Source organism: Arachis hypogaea, chromosome 10, assembly GCF_003086295.3.
Source record: "Arachis hypogaea cultivar Tifrunner chromosome 10, arahy.Tifrunner.gnm2.J5K5, whole genome shotgun sequence".
NCBI lineage: Eukaryota > Viridiplantae > Streptophyta > Magnoliopsida > Fabales > Fabaceae > Arachis > Arachis hypogaea.
Window position 1 is genome coordinate 9465646 of NC_092045.1, and position 20113 is coordinate 9485758.

Here is a 20113-nt window from a genome sequence, read left to right on the forward strand (position 1 = left end):
TGTCACAATCATTTCCCCATTCTCTCCATATAGATCCCATCACTTTGTTAATCTTTCATTCAGACCACTCATGGATCATGTCACGGAAATAAATGTATATTCTGAAAATCCTCCATTTGGATTATTATAATGATCCCAAATTTAGCATGGAAGATTTATGACACCAAATTAAATACCCCTAACATAAATAAAACAGTTGGTGGGGGCATGTTTAATTTAATCACAATTTTTTGTTATAATTTTCAATTGTAGGAAACTAGGACTGACAAATTTTCCGCTTATATGATTTTATCTTTGTTGAGTAGGGTTAATTACCTCCCAAAAGATTGAAATTTCAACAAATAATTAAATAACCAAGTATATATTATTTTATGGGACCAATACATAAAGCGCACCTTATAAGTTAGGAATCGTAGATATCCACAATCAAAACTGTTCATTCAAATTTTCAATTGAGAAGATTCATTAAAGAAGTGCAATATGTTTTAGATATTTATAGTTAATAAATAGAAAACAAAAAATAATTGCTATGTGCTGAGTAGATAATTTTTTTGTATTTCAATTAGACAAACTAAATGATTATGACTTTTAAGTTAGTAGATGATTTTCTTTTCGTAAATGAATAAGTCAAACGTTTTCGTCAATATAATAAATTTTATTATTACATATGTGTATTATTAGAATACATTCACATTGAAAGTATTATGAAACCATATACATGTCTATTCATACTTTGTAATTGGGAGATTGGTGAAGAAATTGCAATTAGAGATCATGACAGTGCACTAGATCAAAGGTAGTTAGAAGAAGTTGAAGAGCGTAAGAAGAAATGAAAGTACAGGTCATAATAGTGTATTGGATATATAGAGTAAGCTAAAAGATAAAGTTAGCAGCTCAACAGAATGACAGTTAGTTTGTTAGAAAGTATATGATTTTAAATTATAGAGTAAAGTATCTTTTTTGTCCCTAACGTTTGGGGTAAATTCTATTTGTATCCCTAATGTTTAAATCGTCCTATTTGTATCCCTAACGTTTATAAAAGTGATTCAATATTATCCTATCATCAATTACACATCATGAACGCTTTAGTTTGAGTTTTAAAAATCTCTTTTTGAAGTTAGAATACAAATTTTTGGGATAGAATTAATGATCCACTCCGAAAAATAGCTCATCAAAAGTTGAAACTAATTCCTATAACATTTACATAATTCATTTTTTTAGGGAGATAATTGAATCTAAACACAAATAGTAGGTATAATATTAAAATTGAACACATCTAAGTAAGACCTAATTGAGAATGAATACATCTAAGTGAGAATAATTGAAAAATATAATCTGATTTGTTAGTATAATTGATAGTAGGATAACATTGAATCACTTTTATAAACGTTAGGGATACAAATAGAACGATTTAAATGTTAGGGACACAAATAAGATTTATTCCAAACGTTGGGGACAAAAATAATACTTTACTCTAAATTATATTATGTGTACACTAAAATTAATCATCAGTATAAAATATAATTATACATTGAAAATAAATTAAATTACACAAATATTTATACATAAATATATTAATAACTGATTTTAATAACTAATTTTAATATATAAATAATATTTTTTTATTTTAAAAATAACACTTGACAGTGTGTTTAGGTATATATAATAGAAACTCAATAATAAAAATTATTTTTAATATGAAGATAAAAATAATATTTTAATTAAATATTGATATTTAAAATATATTATAGTGTTGTGGATATATAAAAAATGTGTCCAATATGCATCTTATGTATTAACCAAATAATGATATGTGTCTAACACATACCCTACTTATTCCATCAAACACCCTACGTATTACAACATGCACCTTACATATTAATTTTTTACCTACAAAATTCATCCACTTATAATTACACTAAATAATCTCATTTTAAAAAACACTATTTTTTTCATATAAAAAAAATTACCCGTTCAATAACTAAATTTTCATTTCTGATCAATAATAGAATACTATAACTTACTTTCTCTTTTCTCTCTACTGTTCTCTCTCTTACTTTCCTTTTCTCATTTTTTCATTTCTAAGCCTGATACCTTTTAGAAGGTACGATATTATATTAGAATTAAGCAAGTCTAATTTAACTCTATACGTTAGCTTAAAGAAGAGAATTTGTTTTCATACACTTACAAATACCACAGAGACTATATTTTTAATAAATATAAAAATACACACCTCTAATGTTCAACGATAAAATTAAACAAATAATAATACCACTTTTATTTTTAATAATATTATTATTTATATGATTTTTTTACATGATATTTTTTATGAATTTATAGAAAAAAAACGTGATATTATCAAAATAAAAATAACATTATCATCTTTCATAAAATCATCTCTCATAATAGTCATTAAAATTAAAGTTGTCAAGTAAACATACAAATTCAAACAAAGTATTTAAAAATAGAATCCATAAATATGCAAACATATTCTGGTCCAAGGGTTAAATTGAAGAAAAAGATAAAGTGAGCATAAGGAAAAGGAAAAGGAACAGGAGTATGCATAAATAAAGAGATGGATATTGGTTTGGGAAGGGAATGGCATGCCATAAATGATGTTTGTATGATGTGTGGAAAGTAGTTACCTACTTCAACGGCCACAGCGACATCAGATGCAGATTTGCGTTGAATCTCACTAATGTGGCCTCTTCTTATCGTCTATAACTGAATTTGTTTTTACTATGCGTATTCTAATTCTACATACTAAATATTAATCTATTATAAATTATAATTTTATTTAACAATTTATTATTAGATGATGAGTTATTGTATATATAAAATAAGTCTTAATTTTTTTTTATAAAAGGAACCTAAAGACCTAATAGAAACACAAAGTTAACTAATTCAAATCCTTAAAAAAAAAAAAGTCATTCCTCTAATATCTTTTTTATTTATGTATAACTAATTTCTATAAATAAAAATACCGTAATTTTAAAAAAAATAATTTTTAAATTAATTATTCGTATAAAATATATATTAAAATATTTTATGTACAAATAATATTTTTTGTTCTTTTATATTTAGTTAACATGAGTCTTTGTAGTTTATTAATTAAAAGAGAGTATATAAAAAATATAAAAATTTTGAGTTCTTTCAATATATTTATTAAGATAAAAATTAAAAAGATTAGTAATAATATTTCCAATACGTATCGTTATGATACATAGTCGTTAAAACTCTGTTTTCATATTATTAACTCATACTTTTATGGTTTAATTATTCTATTGATTCTATAGTTTTAGAAATTTTTAATTAGGTTTTTATATATATTTTTTTTTAATTGAGTCCTTATACTAAATTTTATTTTTAATTGGGTTTCTATACTCTTTTTCCTTTTATTTGGGTCTCTACACTAATTTTTTTTCTTAATTGAATTTCTATATGATTAAACCAATTACTATTAAGAAGGACCTAATTGAAAAAAAATTAGTACAGAAATCTAATTAAAAGGAAAAAAATATAAGAACCTAATTAAAAATTTCGCAAAATTATAAGAACTAACAAAGTAATTAAACCTACTTTTATTATTATAAAATTAATATAAATCACGCTAAAGTTAGATTCTTATTTGTATGATAATGAAATTATAAAAGTCAATAGTGTCTTTAAAAATATTTGATTTGGTACGTTTAGTTTCTATAAATATACATGTAAGTAATTTTAGTTTTCATTAATTAAAAAAGTCAAATAACTACTATAAATAATAAATGTACATCAAATTAATTGACTCATATTTGTTATTTACATAAATAATTTTAATTCTCTAAAAGTGTACAAGAAATACCAAATAGTAGCAACACTAGTGGCCCTGTGGCACCACTTTACACAAATCAAATTACCGACAAAGATTTCTCATCTTAGCAAGTGTCGGCGCACAGTTAATTTCTGATTAGAACTTTGTTACAACATTTAATCCTCCAAACACCCTTTTAGATAAGTTGATTCTGATTTCTCAATAATGGATAATAAGCAGCAGCACTTTTAACAATAAAAAATATTATATGGACAAATTATTTTCTAACCGAATATAACTAATCTTTTTTCTTATGTATTTTCATCTTTCTTTTTCAATTAATTTTGATTGTGTTGACAAATTATTAGACTAATTTAATTGAACTTAAATACTAAAATAACTTAGTCATATAACCTCATTGTTTAACAATTCTGGTTAGTATTTAAATAATGGATCTAGAATACCACTTGATATAAATGAACAAAGTTTAGTTTCCAAATACAGACAATAATTAAGGGAGTTTACTTAAATGATTACCAAATTCTTATAGTTCCATATAATGTGTAATTACCTTAAATCATGGGATACTCAATGCTGTTTCTCTACAAATTAATTATTTTATTATTAGTGACGGTTTTCATCATATAGCTTATTCCCTATATATACTCCAAGTTTTTTCCCTCACATTACTTCATCAAGAAAACTATTTGATCACATTCCTTCACTATCATAATTCATATACACTACTCATCACCAAATTTTTTTTTTTTTTCATATACACTATATTATATTCCAGCATAACTAGCTAGCAATATGGCACTTCCATTACCATTTATGTTACTTCTACTATTCCTTGCACCTTCCATTATTTCTTCATCCCCAATTCAAGACCCTGAATTAGTAGTAGAAGAAGTGCACAGGTAATATATAAGAACCAACACATTTTCTTTCAATTAGCAAATGCACTTACTTTATCCCTTCTATTGCTTTTTAAATAATAGAACTTGAAATCAGTTTGGGTTTGTCGAGTAGTTAGCTCAACTCGTCTACTTAAATAAATGTTGGGGTTCAAATCCCGCCTTATATATGTAACAATTCATTGAGTATTTTAAATGGAGTTCAGATCCGTAACAAATTAGTCGATGACAGCTGATTGAACTTGTTTTGCTTTGAATGAAGGAGCATTAACAATGCATCGGCAAGGAGGAACATGGGATTTCTTTCTTGTGGGAGTGGCAACCCGATCGACGATTGTTGGAGGTGTGATCCGAATTGGGAGAAGAACCGGAAGCGGCTGGCGGACTGTGCCATCGGATTCGGCAAGCACGCCATCGGAGGAAGAGACGGCAAAATATACGTGGTGACGGACCCCGGCGACCACCCTGTTAGCCCAAAGCCAGGGACACTAAGATATGGTGTGATTCAAGAAGAGCCATTGTGGATTGTGTTCAAGCGTGACATGGTAATTAAGCTTAAACAAGAGCTAATGATGAATTCTTTCAAGACCATTGATGGAAGAGGAGTTAGTGTCCACATTGCTGGTGGACCCTGCATCACAATTCAATATGTTTCAAACATTATAATCCATGGAATTAACATTCATGATTGTAAGCAAGGTGGGAATGCTTATGTTAGAGACTCTCCTTCACATTACGGCTGGAGGACTCTTTCGGACGGCGATGGCGTCTCCATCTTTGGTGGCAGCCATGTTTGGGTGGACCATTGCTCGCTGTCGAACTGTCGCGACGGATTAATCGACGCCATTCATGGATCTACTGCCATTACCATCTCCAATAACTATATGACTCACCATAACAAGGTTATGCTTTTGGGACATAGTGATACTTTCACTCAAGATAAGAATATGCAAGTTACCATTGCCTTTAACCATTTTGGAGAAGGCCTAGTTCAGAGGATGCCAAGGTATGTGTCAATTATTTGGGGTGAAAATTCAGCTGCAGTCGACTTCACCTGAAGTTGATAGTTGAGAGTTGTTAGATGAAAATTTAATTAAATCAGTCAAATCATCTAACGGCTCTCAATTATCAACTTTAGGTGAAGTAGATTCCACCTGAGTTTCCACCATTATTTAGACCACAAGATAGATGCATCATTACTATTGTTCTCATTTATTTATTCGAAAATATTTAATAACAAAAATATTAAAAAAACAGTTAATTTTTTTTATAATAATTAGTAAATGCTAAATAAAGAATCAAAATTTATCCTATTTAATATTTATTAATTATGATTATTTTTGAGTAATTTTTTTATTATTAAATATTTTTGTATTTGTAGATGTAGGTATGGGTATTTCCATGTTGTGAACAATGACTATACTCATTGGCAAATGTATGCCATTGGAGGAAGTGCTGCACCAACTATCAACAGCCAAGGCAACAGATTTCTTGCTCCTAATGACAATACCTTCAAAGAGGTAAAAGTTATACAGAGTATAATTTTATTATACTTTTTTTTTATAAATTATAATTTCTTAGGATAATACTAAGATGAACTAAATTGAAGTTGGTGCATTGTGCACTAGGGTAATTTTATTTAATTGTATAAATTTAAATCATAATAAATGCTATTCTTTTATAGTCCGTATCTACATGCCTTAAAGTGTTTGGATTTAATTAGTTTCATTAAATCTTAAGAATAATATTCTTTAAAGTCTTTGGATTTAAATTCATTAAATGCTATGTAGACAAAAAAAATCAATGACCAAATTAATTATTATATATTTATATATAAATATATGTATTTATATTTAATTAATTATTAATATATATTTTATATTCATAATTATGTATACATAACATGATTGTAAATTTAATTATTCATTTGCGAGTTGGTGGATGCCAAAAATCCAAAAGTAGCTAGCATCTAAATTATGTCCTGTATATCCACTTCATGGATTGAAAATATAATTGGTGTTAGATAGATTATTATTTATGTTAATGTTAATGTTACAGCTTGATGCTAATTTAAGAAATATATATTCAGGTGACAAAGCGTGAGGATACACCACAAAGTAAATGGAAGAATTGGAATTGGAGGTCTAATGGAGATTTAATGTTAAATGGTGCATTCTTTACCCCATCAGGAGCAGGTGCATCTTCAAGCTATGCAAGAGCTTCAAGTTTAGCAGCCAAATCTTCTTCTCTTGTTGCTTCTATCACTGCTTCAGCTGGATCTCTTAAATGTAGAAAGGGATCACGCTGTTGAATTTTTATATACGGTGACTATTTTTGTAAAGACATCTTCATATGATATTGCAAACTGTCAGATAGTTTAGTTAAATATATTAAACTATCTAATCGTTAATAATATCATTTTTATGTGAAGATATCTTTACGAACCTTCATATATATATTCAATCTTTTTTAAATTAATTATCTCTTTTATTTTTTGAATTTATTAAAAAATAAAAGAGATAGCCAATTTAAAATGGATAGAATATATTATATTAATAAAAATAAAAAATATTATTATATGCTAAATGTATGTAGCTACTTTTGAAAAAGAAAAAAAAGTCATTCAACTTTTTTTGAATGTATATCAAGAATTTGATATTTTGTATTTGTAATACAACCTTGGCTTGTGTCTTGGACAAATCAAATGATCCAATTAGTTTGATGAAGTTGAGAGACACAAGTTAAAGAGTTGATATAATTAGAAGTTCAATGAATTGAAGAACCAGAAAGAAGAAAAAGAAAAAAGGAAAAAAGGTTCATTTAAATTATTATGCTCTTAATATAAAGTCCTATTCTCTTTTTGTACATGTGCTTCTATATCCAATCACATGCAATGGAAGTGAACCTCAATTATCGCCTTGGTAATTGAAACCATGTAGCTTACAATTTTGCTTTTATCCCCCTTTTTTTTTCTCATGAATTGTATTACATTCTTCTATGTATCTAATCTAACTTAAATCCACTATTATAAAATATATTTGGGACCATTGAATCTAACAATGATGAGATGCAATTAGAACTCAAATTTTTTTAATGAGCTGATGAATTTTAAGTTTGTTTATTTACAAATTATAAAGTTGAATTTAATTAAATCCATACTCTAGAATGCACTTAATAATGAATAGATTTTTTTTTTTTGGACTATTTTACCTTTTACTTTTCGTCAAGAAGAGAGTAGATAAGGAGAAAAATCATTGTAATATGGAGCACTTCGGATAACTTACTTTTAGGATTGAACTCCTTTAAAACACATACACCAAATGATAAAGTACTTTATTAATTTTTTATCAAAAATTTTTTTTTTGGTTTTCAAAAATATTATTTATTATTATTTTTTTATTCTTCTCATTCTTCTGTCAATTTAACTTTTAAATCACCTCAATTTTTACCAAGATCACCACAATTACGATTACTCTCTTTACTTAAAAAAAGATGATAATTAAAAAAAAAGTATATTTAGAAGAATTTTTTATTTATTTTAACTACAAGATTGAAATAAAATATTTGAAACAAAAATAAGATATTTTAAATGTAAGAACAAAATTAAGACTCGATTTAAATATTAAAGAATAAAATCAACTACCGTATAGAAATATATATTTCATGTTTATAAAATAAAATTAATTTTATTGTGGTAAAAGAGTTTGATTATTTAATTATAGTGAGTTTAATAATTATTTTATTATATGATAGATTTGATTATTTTAATGATAGATTAATTATATTTGTTAGAACAATATCTGAATCAATATATATATATATATATATATATATATATATATATATATATATATATATATATATATATATATATATATATATATATATATATACCAAAAATAGGGAGACGCAAAACCGCGATCTCTTAGATGAGTATGGAAAGACTATGTCATTTGAGTTATAACTCATTTGCATCTGAATACAAATAATACAAATTAAATATATGATAACTTATTTGATGATTAATTTTTTGTTTTCGCATATCATATATAATTGTTTCACAATAATATGTGCCGATTTTACTAAGTAATTAACAGTAATTAATCTCATATTCTCTTGTTTTTCAATTGATCAAATTTTATACTTTAGAATAATCAAATCTTCAATTTTGATTCTATCATTTTTGGATCATATTTCAATAGAAATAATTTATTTTTGGACCTTTAAAGAGATACGACTATAAATTCTATAATCTATATAATTAATTCCTAACAAAACAAAATAATAATTAGTTATTATTAACAAATCAATAAAATGAACTTCAATAATTATTGGGTGAATTCAATTTCATGATTTCCAAACAACAACATGCATGTGTGAACAAACTTTAACACACAGATGAATTTATTGAAATATTTTGTCACATTACTCACATAATTTATTGAATACCAATGTGACAAAGGTTCAAGTTTTTGTGTCTCCGACAAGATGTTGTTTGCTATAATGTCACAACCAAACCAAGTAGAACTGTAGAAGTACCCACTTTTATTGTGTGCATTGATTAATAAGTTGCATTGCAAAGGAAGTTCTACCAAATTTGGAATGATAATAATAATGTTATTACAAATTTAAAATTAAGGTTGAGATCTAATTAAAAATTTTTAAAATATAAAAAATTAATTACAAATTTAATAAAATTATAGAGACTGATAGAATAATAATAATAATAATAATAATAATAATAATAATTAATTTGTTCTATTTTAATTTATTTATGTTGTGAAGTATTAACAATTTGGATCATGTTTATTATTTAAAAGTAAATTTTTAAAATTTAAAAAGTTCATATTATTTAAACTAACACTTCTATCTTTTCAAAATTGTTGATATATCATAATATAAATGGAATAATTGAGCAAAACTATTGCTATTGCATGCCCTATTTGAGGACCTGATAACAAATTGTCGTTACCTTTTAATTTGTCCTCTGTCCTCTTAATTAAATTCCACATCCACAATTTGAGTTACTGCTACAACCTTCAACTGTTGTATTAATGGCTCGCCTAGAAAGATAAATAAATAAATAAATAACTCCATAAATAAATAATGTTCCATACTTGTATTAATGGCACAAGTTAGATAAGTTATTTCATTTACTAGTAAATATTTAAACTAGTTTTTAAGAAACTTTAAATTAGATACTTTAATTTTAAATAAATTTTTATTTTAAAAATTTTTAAAATTATTGTCGTCAAATAAATAAATTCTCTATCGCTTTCAATAAAATTTTAATATTCATGTTAGAAAAATAAATTCTTAACAAATTTTATTATAGAACAATCAAATGTAAAAATTATCATTAAAAATTAAATTAGTTTTTTCAAAAAGAGACTAATTTGACATTTTTTCTTCATCATACATTTAATAATAATAATAATAATAATAATAATAATAATAATAATAATAATAATAATATTATTATTATTATTATTATTATTATTATTATTATTATTTCTGGTATGAATTTAATTAATTAATTATTTTTTATATTGATTAACTCTTGAATAAATATCTAAATTGGTCCTTAAAAAATTTTAAATTAAACATTTAAATTTTAATACATTTTTATTTTTGTATAAGTCTTCAAAAATTATTTTCATAAAATAGATTGATTTATTTATTTTTTTTAAAAGAGATCATATAGTGATATTTTTTTTATCTAATTGTCTTATAATAAAATTAGTTAAAAATTTATTTGTCTAATATGCATATTAAAAATTGATTGAAAACAACAACAAAAAATCAGTCTTTACTACGAGAGTACTTCTAGAAAACTTGTAGTAAATAAAAATTTATTGAGATTAGAGTATCTTATCTCAAATTGTTTAAGGACTAATTTAGATGTTTGTTTTTAATTATTTTTTTTATATATTTTCAGGATAGAGATGCTCTATAGCCTGGGCCCCCTGAGGTTCTTGTTCTTTTTGGGAGCCTTTTCCGTTCTTTCTCATATTGGACCAAAATAATAACTCATCAAGGGGTCCCATGAATTATGAATATGACAGAATCTGCACCAAAAAAAAAAAAAAGAATATGATTGAATCTCAATGATTTAAGAAAGAGGCCTTAATTGATGTTTAAGCAAAAAAGTTGCTTCCTTTTAATTTGTGTATTCATATGTATGGCACTCCTACTAATAATCTTACACTAACAACAAATATTACCATTAAATTCTCAATGCGTAGAGGAAGAAAGCAATGCATGACCCTAGACCAAGTTTAAAAAATTAAGGAGTAAAGTATTATTTTGGTTTGAATAATTGAGTTATATTTTAATTTGATTTTTAATATTTTAAATGTTTTATTTTAATCTTAAAAAATTTTAAATAAATTTAATGTTATTTTACAGTTAAATTTGATACGAATAATTAATATATTTAAGACGCAATATAATATTTGATTTTAATACATAAATAAAAGTTATTTATCAATAATCACTAATATAAAAAAATTTTCGTTAATTATTTGAGTTAAATTTAATAATTTGACAACATTAAAAATACGGTGACAATTTAGTAATATTAATGTAACATGATTTTTTTTTCTTTTATGTGGTTCATCTTTCTCATCAGAGCAATGCTAGAAAATCAAAAGGGTATTAGTAAAAAATAAGCCAAATACCTTTGGGTGAATTCAAAATCTCTGTGAATTAATATATATGGATGTTTCTTCTGCTAAGTATCAGAATGTTTCTTTTTCATACTAAATGGATGTTTTTTTATATATTTTTTAATTTTTTTGTATTGCAAATGTGAATGTCTCTATTTCTTTAAAAATTTCATATTTTTTTTAAATTTTATAAATATTTAATTATTTTTGCTAAAATATAACTGAATATTTCTTTTGTTAAATATTAGGATGTTTTTTTTCATATTAAATGAATGTTTTTTTTATATTTCTGTAATTGTGTAGTTTACAATCTCTTTAATCATCAAAACGGCACCTAATATCCCAAAACACAGTGAACAACATCTGCAACAAAACTCTAATTACAAACATGTGTGTTGAATACAAAATAAAAACTTCATCATCTACCATCCTTCTCACTAGCATCATAGCACCATCCACCTTCTTAACCTTACATGCGTCCAACACAAGCGCGTTTTAATTAATAGGTCTCCGCAGGCATCACTTTTGCAATTCATTCACAATATTCTCGATGAGTTGGGGCTCATTCCTAGCATGCATAAACCAAGAAACATGAAAGAAAATGATATATTAAGAACTAACGATAGATAGATACTATAAGAAATAAGATACCATTGCTTGCTATTATGGGCTGGACCATGAGCATGGGGTCGGGTTAGGTTGCTCTAACGGATAAGACCTGGGGCTGGCTCTCCTTTAGCGCCGCTAGGGAGACCTTGCGTATTGGAGGTCCATGGCAACAAGCTCGGTGAGGGAAAAGATGGAGGCTGCCGAGTCGTGCACGCTGAAGGTGGTGAGACACGGCATCATTTGTGCAGGTTGGAGGCGGTGGACTTGGAGCAGTGCGAAGGCGCCATCCGCGATGAAGAAGAAGGCTATGCTAAATTAACGTGAGAAAAGAAGAAGGTTTTTATAGGTTTTAATTAGGTTTACTTAATTAATTTTAAATTTTTTAAATTTAAAATTTAAAAAATTTAAAATTAATTATTAATATAAATTAATGTGATTTTGTTTAGTTTTTGGCTGATAACCTTTTGGTTTCGTATACTTTTCCTTTTCATCACTTCCCTTCTTTCTTTTACAATCCTCTTCTTCCTTTCTCATCGTTGCTGACTCTCTTCTTTCGCTGCGGCTTACCGCAACTTCAATAGTTTCCTTTATTTTTTTTCTTCTTCTTTTTGTTTAGATGTATTTTATGTTTATAAAAAAATTAATTTTATTGGGGTAAAAGAGTTTAATTGTTTAATTATGGCGAGTTAAATGATTATTTTATTACGACATATTTAATTGTTTTGATAATAAATTATACTTGTTAGAAAGTATTTAAATCAACATATATAAATAATATAAATATATAATAATTAATTTGATTAATTTTTTATATTCACATATCATATATAGTTATTTTACAATAATATGTGCCGATTTTACTAAGTAACTAACGGTAATTAATCTCTTACTCTTTTGTTATTTAATTGATCAAGTTTTATACTTTAGAATGATCAAATCTTCTAATAACGATTTCATCATCGGATCATATTTCAGTAGAAACAATTTATTTTTAGACCTTTAAAGAGGAACTAATAAATTCTATAATCTATATAATTAATTTCTAAAAAAAATAAAATAATTAATTATTAATATTACCAAATCAATAAAGTGAACTTCAATTGTTGAGCGAATTCAATTTCATGGTTTCCAAACAACAACATTATGCATATGTGAACAACAGAATAAGTTTTTACACGATGTTTAATTGGAGAGAATATAAGTAAAAAGAAAATAAATAAATAATGATATTTTTTATTTAATATTTTTTATTTTTTTATTAATTTTTTTCCTAATCCAAATCAAATATTAATGATTTGTGTTTTTTTTTGGGTCAAATGATTTGCGTTATACAGCATTGCATCCATTTCTCAGATAATTTGATTGAATTTTTTTTTTCGCATTACTCATATTTTTATTGAATACCAATGTCACAAAGGTTCAAGTTTATGTGTCTCCGACAAGATGCTGTTTAATTTGCTATAATGTCTAAGATGGGTAATATATATTCTATTTATGTGTATCTAATTTGAATCAATTTGTTTAGATAGGATTGTCTACTTAACCTGCTGCGGATAGGGTAGGATAGGGTGTTAGTTTGTCCTTACTCTATTTGCACTTCTAATATATTATATAATATATATGTAAAAGTTATGTATGTAGTAAAAAAAGTGAGTGTTAAACTCATAATCTTTTTCTCATAAAAACTTAAAATAACTACTAAGTTAGTTAATGATCATATTATTTGTAATTTTATATTAGATTTTTTTAAGATTTTATTACTTTTAATTTTAATTTAAACTTAATTTTTTATTTTCTGTTTTATTAATATGTAAAAAATTTGGAATGGTTGAATGTTATATTTACTTTAAAAATTTATATTTTTTTGTGAAAAAAGGTCGGGTAGAGTTGAGAAATTTTCAACTCGCGGATAAAATAGGATAAAATTTTAAAAAAAATTTTAACTTACAAAATTAAAATAAAATCCAAATCCTACCCTACTCTACCCATTGCGAGTCCTAATAATATCTCACAACTCACAACCAAACCAAGTAAAATTAAGTACCGACTTTTATTGTGTATCTTGATTAAGATGCTGCATTGCAAAGGAAGGTCTATCTGCTTTTGCATTTTTCATTATTCGTTTATATGTTTATAGTTCTTTTAATATTTTTTAAAAAATTTATGGGAAAATTAGTTATATTTTAACAACTTATATTAATGTACATTTTAAACTTTTGAATTACTGTCCATGCTGATTTATAAAGAAAACATGTAACAAACGAATTTAAATTGACATAAAAATTTATAAAAAAAACTAAAATATATATAATTTCAAATCTAACTATACTTTAAATTATTCAATAGTATAACATTAAATTAAGGGTAATTCATCTTTATAAAATACATAGAATTTTAAATTATGTAAATGCCCTAAATTAGAATTAATTACGTGCTCTATTCTAAATACGTCTATATAAATTGAATAAGAAAAATTCGATTTTATTTATTTACATGTAATTCGAATCAAATAAATTTAAATTATATCATAAAATATAATAAATTAAATTGAATCGATTCGATTTATTAAGGGAGAAGCAAGATAAAAATGAGACAATACTAAATAGAATCAAATTTTTTCAAATTTCAAAAATATATCAAAACAAATTACATCAATTTACTACAAGTGAAATTCTTTCCTTATGACCTTATGGTATGGTATATATATATATATATACATATACATTTGTTGTAATTTAATAACAAATTCTCAGTACCTTTTGTCCTCTGTCTTCTTTTTAATTAAATTCCACATCTACAAGTTAAGTTACCGCTACAACTTTCAACTGTTGTATTAATGGCTCGCGTACTTCCGTTCCAAAAAGATATAAATAAATAACTCCGTAAATGAGAATTTAGTCGTTTAATTTCAATAAACTGTTATTCTGTTAGTATAAAATAAATTTGTATTTAATAAAAAATAATTATATTTTAAACTAATTGTGTAAACAATTATCCCAATTGTAATTAAATAATTACATATATAAAACATTTTATAATATCGATGCATAAAAATTAAATTCAATAAATAATGTTTTGTACTTGTATTAATGGCACAAGTTAGTAGTTAGGTACGTTATTTCAATTACTAGTAAACATTGAAATTAATTTTTAAGAAATTTTAAAATAGATATTTTAATTTTTAATAAATTTTTATTATTTTAAATTTTGTAAAATTATTTTTGTCAAATAAATAAAATTTATATTTTCAATAAAATTTTAATATTCATGTTAGAGAATTTTAAAAATTAAATCATGAAAAATTATTATGAGATCTTTACAAAGAAACAAATTAATCTCAAAAAGTAATAGAATAATAAATATTTAGAAAATTAAAATATTTGATTTAAAAATCTTAGGAGATTAATTTAATGTTTACTCTTCATTCTTTTTTAGATTAATGGTCAAATTAGTTATTAAAAAATGGAGATTTTTTAATTTTTTTTTAAATTTATCCATCAAATTAGTCTTTTAAAAATGATAAACTAATTAATTTTGTTTTATGGTCACTTTATTAATAATTTTTGTCAACAACTGATAATATAAAATATTAATTGACAATATACATAATTTTTAACATATCTAATTAAATATTGACTAAATATTTATAAAATTTTATTAGTTTAGTCTATTTTTCTAGTTACATAAACTCTACTTTTAATATAACCTAACAATTAAATTAATATATTTTTATAAATATATTATTCAATGCCTAACGTTAAATTATATGTGTTAGGTCTCATATGTTGTAAGTTAACACTGGTATATGTATCTGTGCCATGCATAAAAAATATTTATTTATAAATATTTTTTTAAATTATCATGAATATGTTTTTGTTTTTATAAAATAATTTTATATTTTTGTCATGTATACAAATACCAAACAATAATAATAATAATAATAATAATAATAATAATAATAATAATAATAATAATAATGTCTTATATGTGTTATAAAAATTATTCTGAGTATAACAACTGTTACCTGACTCATAGAAACCAGTTAACTAAAGAAAGAAGAGAATCACTAAAAATTAGGAGTAGAATCTTTTCTGTTTTGATAGTTAGTTAGAAGTCAGCTAATGTGGCACTTATTTATGTATCTATATAAGAAGGATAACTCTAATAGTGCAATTGAGTTTTGCCATTTAATATACCTAAGTTCCTTATCTTCACTCCCTTCTTCTTTTACAATTTTTTACACGCTCTTGCTACAAACACTGCACCTTTATCATGGTGCGGTGAGTGTGGACTCTAATAGAGTAGCGTGGGTTCAAGAAAAGAGTTGAGAGAGAAGAACGACTTGGTCACTGTGTCTCACTACAATCTAGAGATTTCAGTGTCTGAATCGTGCACATCTAGCACTGATTTGGAGTATCAATGGCAGAACCTAATCGTAGCAATCAAGATTTACCTGATGCAACAACCATCGATCTACAGAGCATCGCTCACTTCCTTAATCACATCACTGCACTGCAAACTCAATTGAGTCGAGGTAACAATCCAATTCCTACCCCTTTTTCGAATTCGGCACAAGAATCGTCAAACCCTTACTATCTTCATCCTTCTGAGAATTCTGGAGTATCAATTACGAATGTGATCTTGAATGGAAAGAATTATGGATCTTGGAGGAGAGCAATGGTATTGGCGTTGGAATCGAAGAACAAATTTGGTTTCGTGGATGGAACGATAACCAAACCAGAAAAAGGCGATAGCTTGTTTGAACCCTGGAAAAGGTGTAATACATACGTAGTGTCTTGGCTTAATCTTTCTCTGGAGTCAAGCATCTCTCAATCTGTGATATGGAACAATGTTGCCCATGATATTTGGAACGAACTTGAGCACCGATACCACCAGGGTGATAGGTACCGAGTAGCTGAGCTTCAAGAAGAATTGTATGCCATAAGACAAGGCGAAGTTGATGTAACTTCATATTACACAAAATTAAAGACAATTTGGAAAGAGCTGGATAATTTCAGAAGCATTCCAATGTGCCATTGTGGCGTAACCTGTAATTGTGGATTAGGAGTAATTAGGAGTCACAGGTCTGAAGATCAAATAACCAGGTTTTTGAGAGGATTAAATGATCAATATTCTGCTGTGAGATCACAAGTGATGATGATGAATCCTCTTCCTAGCTTGAACGATGTATTTGCAATGCTCACCCAACAAGAAAGACAATTCCAAAGTGAATTGCTCTCCCCACAGATCGTGAACAATTCTACTCCTTCCTTGAACTTTGTGGAATCTGGACAAAACAGAGGGAGAGGAAGAGGTAGAGGAGGAAGAAATCAAAGCGGAAGAGGACAAAGTAGAAAGGTGCAATGTGCACATTGTGGGAAGCTAGGACACAACATTGAATCATGCTACAAGAAGCATGGTTATCCTCCACACTTGAAGCAAAGGATTAGTGGAGAAACTGCTGTAAACTACATGACAACAGCAGCAACTGAGGAAGACAATGAGAAACTCAGTAGCCAACTGGTCGGAGGTAAGGCTGTCAATTCTGAATTTACTGCAGAGCAAAAACAAGCTTTATTAGCACTCTTGGGCAATTATGAGCTAAAGCCTATTCAAAGCACTGACCAAATTGTGACACAATCACAGTCACCACCTCATCAAGGTAATTTGGTACATATTTTTCAATTCAAAACAAGTGTTAAGACACTAACAATTTCAAACAATAAGTGCACAGCATGGGTAATTGATACTGGGGCTACAGACCATGTATCATACTCCCTTGATGATTTTCAAACATATCACAAAATTGATCCAATTGTAGTGCGGCTGCCAGATGGCACTATTACATTCAGCAACACAATTGGAACAATACATTTTTCAAAAAAACTATATTTTACAAATGCATTATACATACCTTCTTTCAACTACAAGCTAGTTTCGGTTTCCAAACTCACGGCCAAATTGCATTGCCAAATGATTTTTAATGATAAACTTTGTGAGATTCAGGACTGCAGTTCCATGAGGATGATTGGCAAAGCTGAATCTGATGGAGGCCTTTATACACTGAAAGCTGAAGCGAGGAATCTGCAATTTGGCACAAGCATTAACACATCATGCATCATGAATATACAAGGCATAAGAGATAAGGACTTATGGCATTATCGACTAGGACATCTATCATGTAGTGGTTTAATTGACATGAAAAAACATTATAATTTCATTACCTATGACACTGATGAGAATCCTTGTCATGCATGTCACTTGGCAAAGCAAAAGTTGTTGCCATTTAGCTTAAGCACTACCAAATCACAGCATTGTTTGGATATGATACATGTAGATATATGGGGACCTCTTTCCATTCCTTCAATAAATGAACACAAATATTTTCTTATTATAGTAGACGATAAGTCAAGATTTACTTGGGTGTACTTTATGAAATCAAAATCTGAAGCCACTTGTTTGTTAAAGAATTTTGTTTTGTTTTCAAAAACTCAGTTTCATAAACAAATCAAAATTATTAGAAGTGATAATGGTGCAGAATTTTTAATGCAGTCATTTTATAATGAAACTGGGATACTACATCAACGTTCATGTGTCGAAACTCCCCAACAAAATGGGATTGTTGAAAGAAAGCACCAACACATTCTAGGAGTGACACGGGCACTTCTATTTCATTCAAATGTGCCAAAATATTTCTGGAATCTTGCAGTAGCACATGCTGTGCACATCATAAACCAAATTTTATCAAAGTTTTTAAACCATCTGTCACCCTATTATGTGTTGCATAACTCACTTCCAATAATTACTGACCTTAAAATTTTTGGTTGTTTGGTTTTTGCTAACACAATCAGTTTAGGTAGAACTAAATTAGATCCACGGGCTAGGAGATGCGTTTTTCTTGGTTTTAAGGAAGGAACCAAAGGCTTCCTTTTGATGGATATGACTTCAAGAGAGATATTTGTGTCTCAGAATGTAATATTTTATGAAAACCATTTTCCCTTTTCTAATCAAAACTCGAACACTTGCTCTAATTCATCTATTCCTCATTCTGCATCTAGCAACAGTCAACATCCACTCATACATGATCCTTTCACATATGACGTATGTACTATCCCTGCATCCATTTTTACTGCACCTACACCAGCACCCACTAACACTCAAGCAGTGACAAATGACATTAATAATTCACTTGAACATGTATCATTACATGAGAATCCCTCAGGACACGAGACAAACACAATTAGTTATACATCACAAGATTTCATTCCATCAACACAGCATGCATCTCAAACAGCACAAAACACTGAACAAAATTTGATTCCAAGAAGATCCACCAGAGAAAGAAAGACACCTAAATACCTGGAAAGCTATCAGTGTATAAGCACCACAACAGATTCCAGTTCAGATTCAAGGTATCCAATCTCACATTTTTTGTCTTATAGTGCACTTTCTTCAAATCATAAATCCTTCTCCCTAACCATCTCCACTGATAAAGAACCCAAGTACTTCGAAGAAGCAATAAAACATAATTGTTGGAGAAGCTCTATTAAAGAGGAACTCGATGCTCTTCAGAAACTGAAGACTTGGCGGCTCACTGCTCTTCCAATTGGAAAGAGGGCAATCGGTTGTAAGTGGGTGTTTAAGCTGAAACACAATCCTGATGGCACCATTGAAAGATACAAGGCACGGCTGGTGGCTAAAGGCTTCACACAAGTGCCAGGCATTGACTACCTTAACACCTTCAGTCCCGTTTTAAAGCTCAACACCTTAAGAATTGTGTTAGCTCTTGCTGTGGCCAAGGGCTGGTTTCTCAAACAGGTTGATGTCAATACGGCCTTCTTACATGGTGATCTTGAGGAAGAAGTCTACATGCAAGCCCCTCCTGGTTTGAATACACCCCGGGTTTGGTCTGCAAGTTGGAGAAGTCCCTCTATGACTTCAAACAAGCCAGTCGCCAATGGAACAACAAACTGAAGACAATTCTGTTGGATTCTGGTTATTCTCAATCAAAGTCTAATCATAGTTTGTTTACCAAGTCTCAACTGAGTGGCTTCACTGCCTTGCTGATTTATGTTGATGACGTTGTGATAGCTGGCGATGACATGACTGAAGTTAACTTCATCAAG

The 20113-nt window shown here is 27.4% G+C and overlaps 1 protein-coding gene across 1 annotated transcript; it reads left to right on the plus strand.

Moving 5' to 3' along the window:
• Positions 1 to 4481: 4481 nt before the first annotated feature.
• Positions 4482 to 7538, plus strand: LOC112715101 (probable pectate lyase 5). The gene is made up of 4 exons (XM_025766857.3): positions 4482 to 4713; positions 4973 to 5716; positions 6092 to 6230; positions 6800 to 7538. The coding sequence occupies exons 1-4, from the start codon at positions 4607 to 4609 to the stop codon at positions 7019 to 7021; spliced, it is 1212 nt and encodes a 403-aa protein (XP_025622642.1). The 5' UTR covers positions 4482 to 4606; the 3' UTR covers positions 7022 to 7538.
• Positions 7539 to 20113: the final 12575 nt, after the last annotated feature.

Coding starts and splice junctions, on each gene's coding strand:
- LOC112715101 (XM_025766857.3), top strand. CDS start 4,607: ATGGCACTTCCATTACCATTTATGTTACTTCTACTATTCCTTGCACCT. Junction 5,717..6,091: donor CTAGTTCAGAGGATGCCAAG/GTATGTGTCAAT, acceptor TTGTATTTGTAG/ATGTAGGTATGGGTATTTCC. Junction 6,231..6,799: donor ATGACAATACCTTCAAAGAG/GTAAAAGTTATA, acceptor ATATATATTCAG/GTGACAAAGCGTGAGGATAC.